The following is a 14336-nucleotide window of genomic DNA, read 5'->3' on the forward strand; positions in this document are numbered from 1 at the left end:
AAATATGTTTTAATATACAAACAATATACAATTTACAATAACAGTTATTACAAATAGTTATTACAAACAATGATTTATAAACAAAAGTTTCACAAACAAGCAATATAAAGTATTCTTTCTATTCTGGAACTTCTTCGATATCTTATCGAAGGTTCACGATATGAGAGTTAATTTGAGTTGACTTAGGCACAATTCACTTAACAGGAAGCTAGCTAGCTTTTTAGTCTTCACTAATCATATGCTTATTAGAGATTGAGTTTTCACCGATGACATTAGGTAATGTTTTCTTAAAAATATTAATGTCCGATGTGAATACACTGAAGTTAAATGGTTTGTGGTTCGAAATTTATAAATATTCTTGGTCAAATATCTGAAGTTTTCCGATTGATAAGCATTATAACAATCACAGTTATAGATTCTGAAGTTTATAGCTCACTTTAGCACTTTGGTTATATTTATAGCCTTTTAAAAAATTCAGTTTACATAACATTACAAATTTAAGCATTTACGTACACACATATATTGTTGATTCTTACTCTCAAGAATCTTCTACAACTTTAGAGAAGAGGCAGGAGTTTTGCAATACATATCTAACACTATAAGCTATGCATGTTTCTAAATATAAATTTAATCTAAATAAACGTCTATATTAAAATAATTATATAACAATAAATTCTTTACAACTCTCTTCTTGGAGAATTAAAAATTGGCATTAGACAATTTTAAACTAAGATTTTATATATACATACATACTAGGTCTGATGCTAAATAAATGTTATGAAGAGGAACATTAATAAAGCCACCCTCAATACCCTGAGCAATAACAGACTCACCAGTGGCAGAACTCGATTCTAAAGGCAAAATACCTTTTAACAACAATGATTGAGTCACCCCAGTATCATGTATAATACGTATGGGTATGGGACTGGCAGTGCCATTTGTCAAAGGCACAGAACCAACAAACACAAAAGGTATAAATTCCTCTCTGATTACATCAGCCTTTATATCAGTGGCCAAATCAACAACACTGGGTGATCTGGTGAAACTACGTCCATATGTGGACACAAATGCACTGGGTGTAGCCTCCTTTTCCTTTTTATTCTTCAAACACCAACAATCGGACATAATATGACCAGGTTTTTCACAAAAATGGCAGACAAGCCTTCCTTGATTGTTTTAAAGAAGTTTTATCCAGACTGTCAGAAGATTTCCAACTAGGGGAGATGGATTTTTTCTCAGAAGAATCTTCAACCTTAGTGGATTGAACAGATACAGGTTTTTGTTGAAATGGTTGGAATTTCTTTTTATGAAAAGTGGTTTTATGTGTTAAAGTTTAGTTATCGGAAATAGTGGCTGCTTCGTATAGTGTTTTAACTTTCTCTTCATCTAAGTAAGTTTTGAGGTCATCATGTGCACAACGTTTAAATTCCTAAATTAGACATAAATGTCTTAGTTTGTCGAAACTGTTGCCAATATGCATAGAATTACACCGTCAATCAAAATAAACCTCTTTTTCATCGACAAATTCCACATAAGTTTGATTATCTTGCTTGCGATAACCTTGAAACCTTTGGTACTAACTCTTATGCTTTGATAATAGCTCATACAATCTTCTAGAGAGAGAGCGGCATAAGCTTCTTGTGCTTTGCCAGTTAAAACACTTTGAAATAATAATGACCATTTTTCGGTGGACCATTCCATGGTTTGGGAAACCTTCTCAAAATGTTGGAAATATTTATCAACTTCATTTTCATTGAATGGTGGTACTTTAACATATTGATTAAGTTCAAAGTTGTCATTTTGGCTTGGTTGATCAGTGTTGAGTCTAATTTCCAATTATTTCACTCTAATTTCTTTTTTGGCTTCGATGCGAGCATGTTCTTTCTCTTTCTCGTCTTCTATTCAAGCTTGTTCTTTCTCTTTCTCGGCTTCAATATGAGCTTATTCGGCCTCAAGGCATTTATTTTTTCTTTCAGCTTTGATACAAGCTTCTTCAAGCTTGATTTGTTTGAGTTTTAGCTGGATATCTAATTTATATTTATCACTCAACCCCGATTGGCTAGTAGGGACACTAGAGTATTCCTCCAATGCTTCTTCAGGCAACAAATCATCATCGACTAGTATTTCAATAATACAGTTTTTTAGTTCATGTTTTCTCATTGACCTTTTAACTTTTAGTTCTAAAACTTTGGCAATTTTGAGCAATTTATTTTCATTATATTTTTCTAGTTGTTCTAGGGAGGGTGATAGAAGAAAATCTTGATAATCAGACATGATCCAATCTTGTTGGCACTGATGAATATAAATTCAATTGTGATTTAAATTTTAAGTTAGATCGAATTTTGTCTCTCATTCAGATCTTGGATACAAGCTCCCAATTTATTATGTTACGTAATAAAATTTCAAATAGTCTGAAACCAAGTTAACTGATAATTTAAATTTAGTAGTTAAATTGTACTTTAGATTTAGTATTTAAATATATGCCGATATATAGTCAGTTTGTGATATTTGCCAGCAAGATTGATACACATAGTTTTCTCTTTTTTTCACACAATTACATTTTAATATACACACAACAATACAATTTATAATAACAGTTATTACAAATAGTTATTACAAACAATGATTTATAAACAAAAGTTTCACAAACTTACAAGCAATATAAAGTCTTCTTTCTAGTCTGGAACTTCTTCAATATTTTATTGACGGTTCACGATGAGCAAGTTAATTTGAGTTGACATCGGCACAATTCACTTAACAGGAAGCTTGCTAGTGTTGAAGTCTTCACTGTTCATATACCTATTAGAGATTGAGTTTCCATCGATGACGTTAAGTAAGGTTTTTGTAAAAATATTAATGTCCAATGTGAATCCACTGAAGTTAAATGACTTGTAATTTATAAATATTCCTGGTCAAATATATGAAGTTTTCCGATTGATAAGCGTTATAACAATCACAGTTATAGCATCCGAAGTTTATAACACAATGACTAGAGCGAACTAATAATAGATACTCTCTTTTGGCATGTCGCGTTGGTTATATTTATAGGCATGTGGAGGCCTTCTAGAAAATTCAGATTATGTAACAATACAAATTTAAGTGTTTACATACACACACATATTGTTGATTCTTACTCTCGAGAATCTTCTACAACTTTGAAGAGTAGGCGGGAGTTTTGCAATACATATCTAACAGTATAAGCTATGTATTTTTTCTAAATATAAATTTAATCTAAACAAACGTTGATATTAAAAATAAATGTATAACAATAAATTCATTACACAAGCACAAAATGGTCACAAGGTCTGTCCCATGGACTGAGCCTGTGCTGAAAGAGGTAACTGAAAACTTAAGTAAGTTTCCAAATAAACTAGTTTCACATATATTGAATTGGATAAAGGTGCATCTCATATCTGATTTACAGAATTGAGAGAAACAAAAACATTTCACATATATTTCATTTATTACCACAATGGTTTCACCAGGAAAGGCATTATCAGGTACAAACTGAAACAGCTTGGAAACAATTATAAACTTGCATAATAATTTTACAGAAATAAGTTTATTTTTAAATAATTATAAAGATTAGTGAATGCTTGTTTCACCCTATGTACACAGGTGGTTGTCAAAGTGCTCATACTATGACCTTTTAAAGAGTGTGGTTGTAATATGTAATATGTATTTGGTATCAGAGTTATCAGCTCTTCTTTTTATCCTACATTGCTGATTTTACAATAGTTCATGGTACAGGAGAGTAAAATACCATAAACCGAAAAAATAATCTCTTTTTAAGTATTTAAATTAGAGGCTTTAGAGCACAGATACTTTTGTAACACATTTGATTTTTTCTATACAACAGACTTGTACATTTTACTAAAAGCAGTCCATTAGACTTGACCCTATGCACATTTGGTTAATAGATGAATTTCCTTCAAAAATATAGTTATAAATGATTTAATTCCTGCATTTCATTTGATAAATATACACACAAATATGACAAAGTTTCAAAATAACATCTCTATTATTTGGGAAGTTATTAAGGAGGATTGACAAGAGCAGTGACCAGAAGTTGGTATCATAGTTAGCATTCAAATAGTATTCCATTGAAATACATAGAAGAAATGGAATTTTTGTTACACCAATTTTGGACCAATGGGGTCAACAGAAACAAAATGGCAGGCATACATATTGTCTGGAGAGGGTGCTATTGTGTGCAAAAAAAATGTTTGATCATGCAAACAAAAAAGTATCTTAACATATTTGACCACTCTAACTATAAGAGAATTTTGTGTAGATTATAATCCTATTTGAATATTTCAATTTTTTTTTAAGTATTATTTTTGAAGAAAATTTTAAAAAATGACAAAATTTCGTCATAATTTACTACAAAGCCAAATCCAAAGTTTTAAGTGCTCAACCTAGTTTTTAACAAAAATACATCATCATACATTATAACATATCAAAATATCTAAGCAGTACAAGCTGAAGAGATGTTGAAATATGGGTATCAAATGTCAAGAAATCCATGTGAGCATATTTAGACAATACAGTATAGTACTGTGAATATAATATACAGGGTGATTATAAAGAAAGTTTCACACTCTCACAAATGGTATGCCATACAAAAGTGAAATTGCATAGAGGTACTAAGAGAACCATAGTTATGCAAATACAACAGTTGTCACATGTTACCTCCAGGGTTGGAACTATAACATGATAACTGATCTATGACAGCAACTGTTGAAATGTGTTCTTCCATCATCAAGAATGCATTGCATCTGTGTGACAGTGGATATTACAGCAGAAATATGCATCTCATCTGGTATGTTGTTCACTTCCCAAACAGTTGCATTCTTGAGGTCATAATTATTTGAGAGTTCTCATGGTGCATGTTTGACTTCAGATACCCTCACAACCAAAAATCAACTGGTGTTTTATCTTGTGAACAATGTGGCCATTCACAAGGAAAGTTACATGAAATGATTCTGTCCTCAAAGTGCACATGCATATGTGTTTCACCTGGTTACCAGTATGTGGAGAGGCACCATCCTGCATGAAATCCATAGTGACTAATGATCTTTTAAACTTTTTATTACAGTTGAAAAAAAGAGCATAATCTTAGTCATCTTTTGCAAACAGGGATGGATGGTCCAAATGTTAACTGATCATTCTATGAGAAATTAGAATCAGAGTTAAAAACTACAAATTCAGACCCGTCTTTAATCAACATTGGGTTTTGTGGTCACCACACAGTCCATGGTGCTCTTCATACTGCTTTCAATGCTGCTGATTGGGATTTAGAAGCAATACTTAAAACCATGTACCACCTTTTCAGAGATACTCCAGCCAGATGGGAAGACTTTGAGAAAATAACTGTGTCTCTTAAGTATGCACTGAAATTTTGTTCTACACAATGGGTAGAGAATGCACCTTTTGTACAAAGGGAAATTTAAATTATTCCAAATTTCCAAACACACAATAAAACAGTTGATGCCATATCAAATTCTTACACAGTACCAAAAAGTAAAGCATTTAATACTGTAAAATTTGCAACAAATGATATCCTTTCTACAAAAAAGTCATAATTTTATTTTTTAATATCTGAAGAACTCTCTCCATTTCTGATGAAATATCAGACTGATCACCCTGTACTGCCTTTTGTCAGCTGTGGTCTTGAGTCTATGATCAGAAACCTTCTGAGAAGGGTTGTAAAACATGATGTGCTATCCAAAGCAGACACTGCATTTAAATTGTTGAAAATTGACTTTAGTAAGATGGAAAATATCAGATCGGCTAAGCATGTCAGTGTCAGGTTGTGTGCAACAGAAAATATGAAAGTATTGATTGTCACAGAAAAGACAACTCCAAGAGATGAGCTTGCATTTTGCAATGAGTGTTTGACTGTTTTTATGTTTAATTTTGAAATTGCTAGTGAAGTGTCTGTTGAAATACTCATTTACTCATAGTAATGCCTGTTTTTATCTTCTAAAAATGGCCTCAGCTGCAATGGATAGTAAGACTCATTTTTAACATGTACTGTCCACTCTTGTCAGTTTGAAATATCACAAAACAGAAAGATGTGAACTCTTAATCAGACAGGATGACGTGTTTTTATCTCAGGTTGTGAAGCCATAGTTGTACATTTTCAAGGATTTGGCCTCAAAACTGATAGGTTTGACTACTTTTTGTTCAAACATATGGGCCAAGCTATCAATTACAAGTACTTATAGTGTGTCATCAAACTAATTTTGATACTTTCTCATGGCCAAGCAACTGTTGAAAGAGGCATTTTTTGTGAATGAAGGGTTAATGCTTCAAAACATGAAGGATGTCTCCCTCATTGGACAGCAGTTGATCTGTGATTATGCGCAGTCAGTTGGAGGTATTCTGGAAGTTCCTTTGTTGAAGAAAATGCTTACTGCTGCTCAGAATAGTAGACAGAAATATAACCAATACCTCCATTAACAGAGGGAGCCAGTTGAACTGAATTAAAAGACTTGGAAAAAGAAACTTATCCTTGAGGATATTGCATATACTGTGTATTGAACTATAAAACGTTTTTTATAATTGTTCTGTACACATAAGAGGCAATTTGGACAACTTAGCTATGTTTTCATAATATATATAGTTTGGGGTTATTCTTGTTACATGTTATATATGGTGTGAAATGCCTTTTATTTCATCTGAGGATACCTTTGGGGTCATAAATGCAACTGTGGATGACCACTTCATTATTGTATTTGTCTTGAATGTTTTTTTTTATGGGTGGTTATTATTTAGTTGTTTTTTATGTTTGTGATTGTAAATAATATAATACAAATCTTCCTATTGGATGTTTATGATGAATATATAAAAATTATTATTATTATTATCTCTAAAAATAAAAAATCATTAATAAGAAAAATACAAGACGAGTGCAATAATGAAGTGTTTTTCAGGGTGGCTTTTATGATCAGTTATAGAACATGTAACAAGACTAAAGCCATATATATGTAAATACTTCTTAGATAGTCCAGGTTTACCTCTTACATTCGTGCTACTATATTGTTTTGATGACATAGGTTTCTTGATCTTTGTCACCCATATTTCAGCCTGTCCTAAATTTATATTATTTGGATATTTTGATATGAAGTACTGTAAGATGTTTTTTTTGAAAAATTGATGAAACCCTAAAACTTAAGATTTAGCATTATGATAAATGATACAGAAATTCTGGCATTTTTACTTTTTTTTTCTGTAGTAGATTTTATTGTGTTTTCGTTTTTTTAAACATTATACTGTAAAAAAGTTAAAATATACAAACATTGTAATAATCTGCAAGCAGCTGTTTTGTACTTAAAGTGGTTATACCTGCTAAAATGACTTTTTTATTCACATTTTATATGCAGTTCCAAATATGCAACAGCACCCTCTGGATAAAATGTAATGTTCATTATTTTGTTTGTTGATCCCATTGACCTGATATTGGTGTCAAAAGATAATTTTTTTCTATATTTTAAAAAGATATTACTTAAATACTAACTCTGGTGCTGATTTTTGGCTACTGGATGTTCAATTGAATTTCATAGAACATATGTCAAATTTTTTATTTTTTTTCTGTATTTCAATGAGATATTACTTGTCAAAAAACTTGGGTTTATCTTGTATGTCTCTGAGCATTGTAAATATTTGCTAATTGAAGTCCATCTGAAAACTTGAAATAACAAGGTTGAGCAATAAAAAAAAATTATTTTAAAGTCAGACTAGCTAATGAATGATTAAGTGTTTAAATTTTTTATTTTTGTTTTATTGGTGAGCTGAAAAATTATTTTATACAACATTAGTGCATTCTGGGAGGCTCTTGAATTATTTTATCCTAAGGATAATCTATTAACTTTAATATTAGTAGAACGCTTCAATTTTAAATTTATATTCAAATCAGATAAATTTCTTTTGAAATACTGAAATATTTTTATTGTTGAATTTGACTTCGTACTGTCAGCAACACTTGACTTAAAGTTTGAATATGAAACATAAAACAAATTTGTTGGAAAAGGACAAACTTTCAGTTGATGCCTGTTCTTTTTCCAAACTCTCAAGGTAGAAAATGAAAGCAGTAATAAAGTTTTAAAAGCATATATTTTTGTTAGGGAGAAGTTATGCTTGCATCTATTGATTTTTACTTTTTTCTATGGGTATTTTGTAATCTTCATCACACTTCTTCGGCTGGTATAATTGAACTTTTTTTTAAACTTAAGGTGTACTACTTTTTTTTTTCTAGATTTTTTATACATAAAAGTATTTGATATTATTTTTGACCATATAATTTCTTGATTGTATGTGTATATTAAATGTCAATTTTTTGGAAAGTTACCAACTTTTTATCATGTAATATTTTAGATATTAAAAAGGTATGTAATAATTGTTTATATTTCTTATCAATATAAACTTGTCAACATGCTTTTGTGTTAGTAAGAGATATATAGATCATGATGTGTACTTTCAGAATAAATGGACCAATAATCGTAGAAGGACAAACATCAGATGTGCTCTGAACATATTGTGTAAAACATCTTTCAACAAAATTCCAAAATGTTTAATGTGTAAAAAGAAGTACTTCCTGAACTATGGATTCAAAGGTAAATCAATACAATATATATTATTCTAAAAATATTTTACTTATGTTAGTATCTGACTTAGGTGTGTATACGTATACATACATATAAATCCACTCTCACTTCGAGCAGTTAATATCTACCTTAGGTCATTGCATTAAGATATTTTTTGTTTTATATTGCCAGTAAACATTTATTATTGATTGACCATTGTTTATTAACAAATCAAAGAAGGAACGTTAAGGTTTTCAAACATTATGACTAGGAAAATTTTTTCTGTAGCCTCTGTAGGATGTTCTTCTCCTTGCAAAATCTGCAACCTGCGAAAGAGTAAAGTCAAGTTGTATGGAATAAAGGTCTGCTTCCAGTGTGAGGTGAGTTAAAAAAGAGCAAGAAATTTAGGTTTAAAATACAATACAATTTTTTATAGAATTTAAAATAGTTTATAAGGGGGTTAATGATTATATGACAAAAAACACAATATTGAATCATTATACATTATTCTGATGATTTTAACTTACATTTTTAGGTCTGTAAGACTTGTAAAGGATTTTATTTATGGCTAACTTATATTGATAAAAGCTACTATGACAAATATTTTTTGTACTATTTTAAAATTGACAAAGAAGCTTGAATATTTATTATATATATTATATTTTATAACTTCTGATATTATTACCACTACTTCGAATGCCATTGCTAGCTTCAGGTCTGGGGATCTTGAATGAGGATTTTTCGACTATCATTCATCAGAAGACTGATTGTTATATAAGGCAATTTTTTTCTCCCAATAAGATTCGAGTTCTTTCTGCACTTTCCGAACCTGTTCAAGAAGAGAAAAATTTTGATAGTTTTTCGTTTTCTTTCTTCCTACCTATGCCGTGCCTTCCAATGCATCTCCTATGAAATCTACTAGGCCTAACTCTATTTTTTTGGATATGATTTCTCAGGTGTGTTTTGTTTCCACAGTTTACATATAATGCTGTTACGTTTTTAACATGTCACTCATCATTAGAGTCCCATGTTTTCCTTCCTTCCCCTTCCATTGGAGGTAACTATTCAGTCAGGCATGTAGCCTCCACCTCATATGTTCATCTACCACTATCTTTATTGTTTGGTAGCTGTCTCTTCCTCATCAGGGTAATGCATTCTGACTGTTGCCATCCTTCAAACTTTGGCACTGCCATGACTGGGTAAGTTATCTTTTCTATATATATTTTCCCCTTGAGGGCCATCCCCCTTTTAGGATTTGGATCCTGCTCAGTGGTGAGCATGGCCTGTCCAGGTATGCTTCCTATATCTCCAATCCACATTGTACAGCTACAATGTATACCATGACTTATAACACACACTGTTGAGATGAGGTGGACTGCAAAATTGCTAGTAGTTTTTTCCTTGGGATATATTTGCTTCATTAATATGCCTGTTCCGGACCATATTAACCAATGGACTTGCATGAGTATAGCAGAAGGGGATAGCTGCCCATCCCTGCTATCCCTTTGATTGCATACATCAAGGGCAGTCTGTTTTTCAAAATAGAGTTTTTGTAGTCACATGTTGCACTGTCTCTAGTGTTGGTGTTCCTCTTAAAGTCTCAAAGTGACATCTCAAATGTAGGTCAATGGGAGCTGAAGGAAGTGCAGAAGAAAGATTCTCTGCAGAAGCTTTGGGGCAGTGCCCAAGACAAAGTGAAGCAAAAGACAAAATAAAAAGAGACTCACAAAACAGAGGACTGGAAAGGAGTGTTAAACCAAACCTATCAGAGCAGTTCTACTGGGGAATCCAAACCCATCAAAGACAGCCAGAAGCACTTCTATAACAATAAGGCCAAGGATCAATGTTTCAAGGTCTTAGTTCTGCTACTCACAGCCAACAATAAGCTCACCTGGCAGTGGAAAGGACCTTTTGCAGTACAGGAAGTGGTCAACAGAATGCACTATAAAGTGAAAGTAAATGTGATGATGTTTTTATTTTTTTAGAGTTCTTTCAGTGCAGAAAGTTCTTCAGGTAGAAACTGTATATGTTGTAGTTATAGAAAGTAGAAAAAGCTACATTTTTTATATTAGTGATTAGAATTATTTTTATCGTAAATTGAACAGTTCAAATGGATAGAGGAAATTAGGAAATTTAAATTTATAGGGTATAATGGAAAAATTAAAACCTCTAGACAAGGCATATATATATACTGGAAAAATACCATTTAGTTTTATAAATTCTAATTATACATACAGAATACTTCATACATGGAACTGAGGTGTGTAAAATCAAACCATGAGATGTTCTTGCAGAAGTCTTCTAGGTTTCTCTTATGTTTGTTGGACAGTTGTCATTTCCTTCAAAATTTCTCATGAGGTTCTTCACCCAGTAAGTGCTGTTGACAGTTGTGGAATGTTGAAAATTACAGTTGGCATGCTTGAAATGGAAGAACTTTGGGATAATGTTGTGGTCTTTACATTCGGTTAGAAATTGGATGTCAATGTTTACTTTCTAGGTTTTTAAGTCCCATTTTTCACATGTATGTTAATATATATATACAAGATGGAGCTAAACACCATACTAGAACCTGCTGTCAAACATTTGCATGCCCTTTTCTGTAACACCCTCTATGAACAGATGGATGGCATGGCAATGGGCTCCTTATTTGGACTTACTTCTATTGCATTCCTCTGCCACTCTAGACGTATCTGGTTAAAAAACCTGACCCACTGAGTTCAAACCAGAATTGTACAGAAGATATTTTGAGGACATGTTCTTTTACAACAAGAGTGTGTGTGTATATATCTCTTCCCTAAATATCTTATTGAACAAAACCGTTGCATTAAAATTACATGTGAAGCAGAATCTAACAACACTCGGCCATGTCTAGACTTATTTATACCAGGACTCCATTGGTTTCCATTCTTTTATTTACCATACAATATGGTTCCCATGAGTCAAGGAAGCAAGGAAAAGTCAGTGAATTTTATATTTTGAGTTCCTGGCCAGAAACATTGTGAATTTCATTTTGCAGACAAACCAGATTTATGATGATATAGCACTATTTGTTATTCATGAACCTTTGTAGCAACAGTTGAACTTGTTCCTGTGAATAACTGCATGCATCATGTTTAACTAATAATTTATAATTCAATACATCAGACATCTGGTTATAAATTTGGAAAATTTTCTGTTTGTCAAACAACAAACAAGATTCTAGGAACAGAAAACAATAAATACTGAATTTAAAGATTGGATTAATGGTTTGGTGTTTTTTTTTTTAAACTACGAACTTTCGGATCATTAAGTGTTCTTGAGATTGAGATAGTAATTATTATGGAGATTATGTTGTGCTAGCATGGTAAGTGCAGACAAAGTGTTAGTGTTTTACATTGTGTCTGCATCCAAGAACCATACCAGAATTGAAATAATCTGAGTATTTTTAGTAAATGTTTTGCTTAGTAGCAGGGTTTGTTTAATGTAAATCAACATTATGTAAGAACAAAATTAAAAACTTGATACTTGAGTGTTGTAATGCTATAATGCACAATCACTATCAGTAATGAACATGTTTGCATATAGTAATATTTGTGTCTCTGCCAGTTACTGTAGCTTGTGTGAGTATAACTGTACATCATGATGGATTATGATTGTAATGCAACTATAAACATTGTGGATGTTTTATCAATAGGTCTGATTTCATGTACAAAGTGTCCTGTATGTATAATTAGAACTTACAATTTAATTATTTGTAAATATAAACTCTCAATCTTTTGCACTAACAAAAACTGCATGAACCTAAAAATATTTTTAGTAATATGATCGATCAATAATATATAGTCATGTTGATTCAAATATTTTAATACTTTTGATATAGATGAACTTGATATGCACAGTTTCAAAGCATGTGTGAAAATAATGCAATGTGCTCTGGATCAATGTATGATTTCATTAACATATGCAATTGTTTTATATTTATTGGAAATATGAGTTTACTTCAGTGCATAGGTAGCAAATGAAAGTTTTGTGTACACATATCAGAATCTAATGAAAATCACCTTTGGTGTGAAAAAAAGGTGTGGCCAGAAAAGGATTGAGTGTGCAATTTAAAGGAATGAAATCAAAATTGGCAGGTAGGCTGCATATTTTATTTTACCCACCATCTTGCCCCAAGTTGAACAAAAAATGAAGCCTGACTAATTAATGAATGAATATTTACTGTAAAATTCTTATCAGTGCTATAAGTGTAGCTACCAGGTTGGCCACCAATTTCAATTTCTTCCTGAAGTCACATGCTCAGTCCTTTTTTAGCTACACCTTTTTGTCACACCTGAGGTGTTTTTGATTAAATATCATGATGTTTTGTAAATACACACCAACAAACCACAACAAGTGAAAAAGTGATATTTGATAGTAACCAGCTTTAGCTTTAGAATCACAACCCTATTATTCGGAACAGATGTATACTTTACAGAACCAACCAGATTCTTTAAAATGTATGGTGGTAGTTTTTCCTCTCTAAAACAGTGTTTAATAACTTCCTTTATAGTAATGCAATGGAAACTAGATTAACAGTTTTGTGTCATCTCGCCATGCAATCGGTACAGCCATATCAAGCATCATTATTTATGCTAATTGCTTAAGCTAATATCATGTGACGATAAATATTCTTTAATTAGTAGAATTTCATAAAATTTAGCAAATTTGTGCTTAAAAGTTAGCAATGAATAATTAATAATAACTGTCCACTTGTATGATTATTTTGAAAACTTAGCTATAAACTGCTAATCTAGTTTGCTTGGTCTAATCAATACATCTGTATCTGAATGTGCTTTCAACCTATAGTTTTGCTGCTCTAAATCAGCCATCTTTAATCCAAATGACAATAAAACTAAAAACGGTCTAACTATACTCTTAGGTGAGGCTTTAGAAAAATGTTAGACATATTTTGTAGGTGTGCACAAAATGTTTGGTCAAAATTGAGCAGTTGTTGTTAAATAACTTTGCATATGTGGCTTATATTTATACCAAATTTGACACACTATTTTAGGTTATAAAGCTCTATCAGTGTTTTAAATTTGGAAAAAAAATCCATAAAGTTAAGTATGTTTTTCTATCAGATAAAGTTTCTGTACTTTCGGTGCAAAGAAAAAAAGGAGAAAATTAAATCAAAATTACAGAGCTTATATCTTGTGTATTTCTTAATGGAGGTAAAATTTGGTAAGTGAAGTAAGGGTAAAATAAAGCACATCCACTGAAAACATGTGATAGATTGTATTACCACAGTCTGAACTATGGAAAGTAGAATATTGCTAAGTATCACTCCTGCTGGTGTGTACTTCAGACTGTTTTGGCTGCATAACACCCTACCACATGACTTGATATATTGCTTTAATAAATATTTTACCTTTGAGAAGTGTACTTGTTAAAGAATATTCCATTTTACAGCAGTAATCATGTTCATTCCCTGTATTAAAAATGAAAACATAGTAATCATAAATGTTAAAATCTATAGTGTTATTTATGCTATAATAACGTTTTTGAGATTTTAATTAAAATTTAAAAAATGTGATTGGTATGCACTGTTATAAGCAAATGATAAACTGCCTTTGTTCTAATAGAGTATGAATAAATCAATGAAATGACGGAGCATATTAAAACTTTGCAAGATGAAATTTAAGCAAACTGTCTTGTCTTTATTAACCCTCTTTATACGGGTCACGGGTCAAAGGCCATGTCATTGCGTTTGTTGACTAGTATTCAAAA

At 31.5% G+C, this 14336-nt stretch overlaps 1 protein-coding gene across 2 annotated transcripts in view; it reads left to right on the forward strand.

Annotated features, from left to right (window-relative positions):
* Positions 1–14336, forward strand: part of LOC106465268 — a 134364-nt gene that overhangs the window by 22446 nt on the left and 97582 nt on the right. For both annotated transcript variants that reach the window (XM_022393128.1, XM_022393129.1), the window contains exons 5-6: positions 8486–8618; positions 8877–8968. In XM_022393128.1, the coding sequence (XP_022248836.1) occupies positions 8486–8618; positions 8877–8968 (225 nt within the window). The remainder of the gene's footprint in view (positions 1–8485; positions 8619–8876; positions 8969–14336) is intronic.

This window comes from Limulus polyphemus, unplaced genomic scaffold (genome assembly GCF_000517525.1).
Source record: "Limulus polyphemus unplaced genomic scaffold, Limulus_polyphemus-2.1.2 Scaffold1890, whole genome shotgun sequence".
Classification (NCBI taxonomy): domain Eukaryota; kingdom Metazoa; phylum Arthropoda; class Merostomata; order Xiphosura; family Limulidae; genus Limulus; species Limulus polyphemus.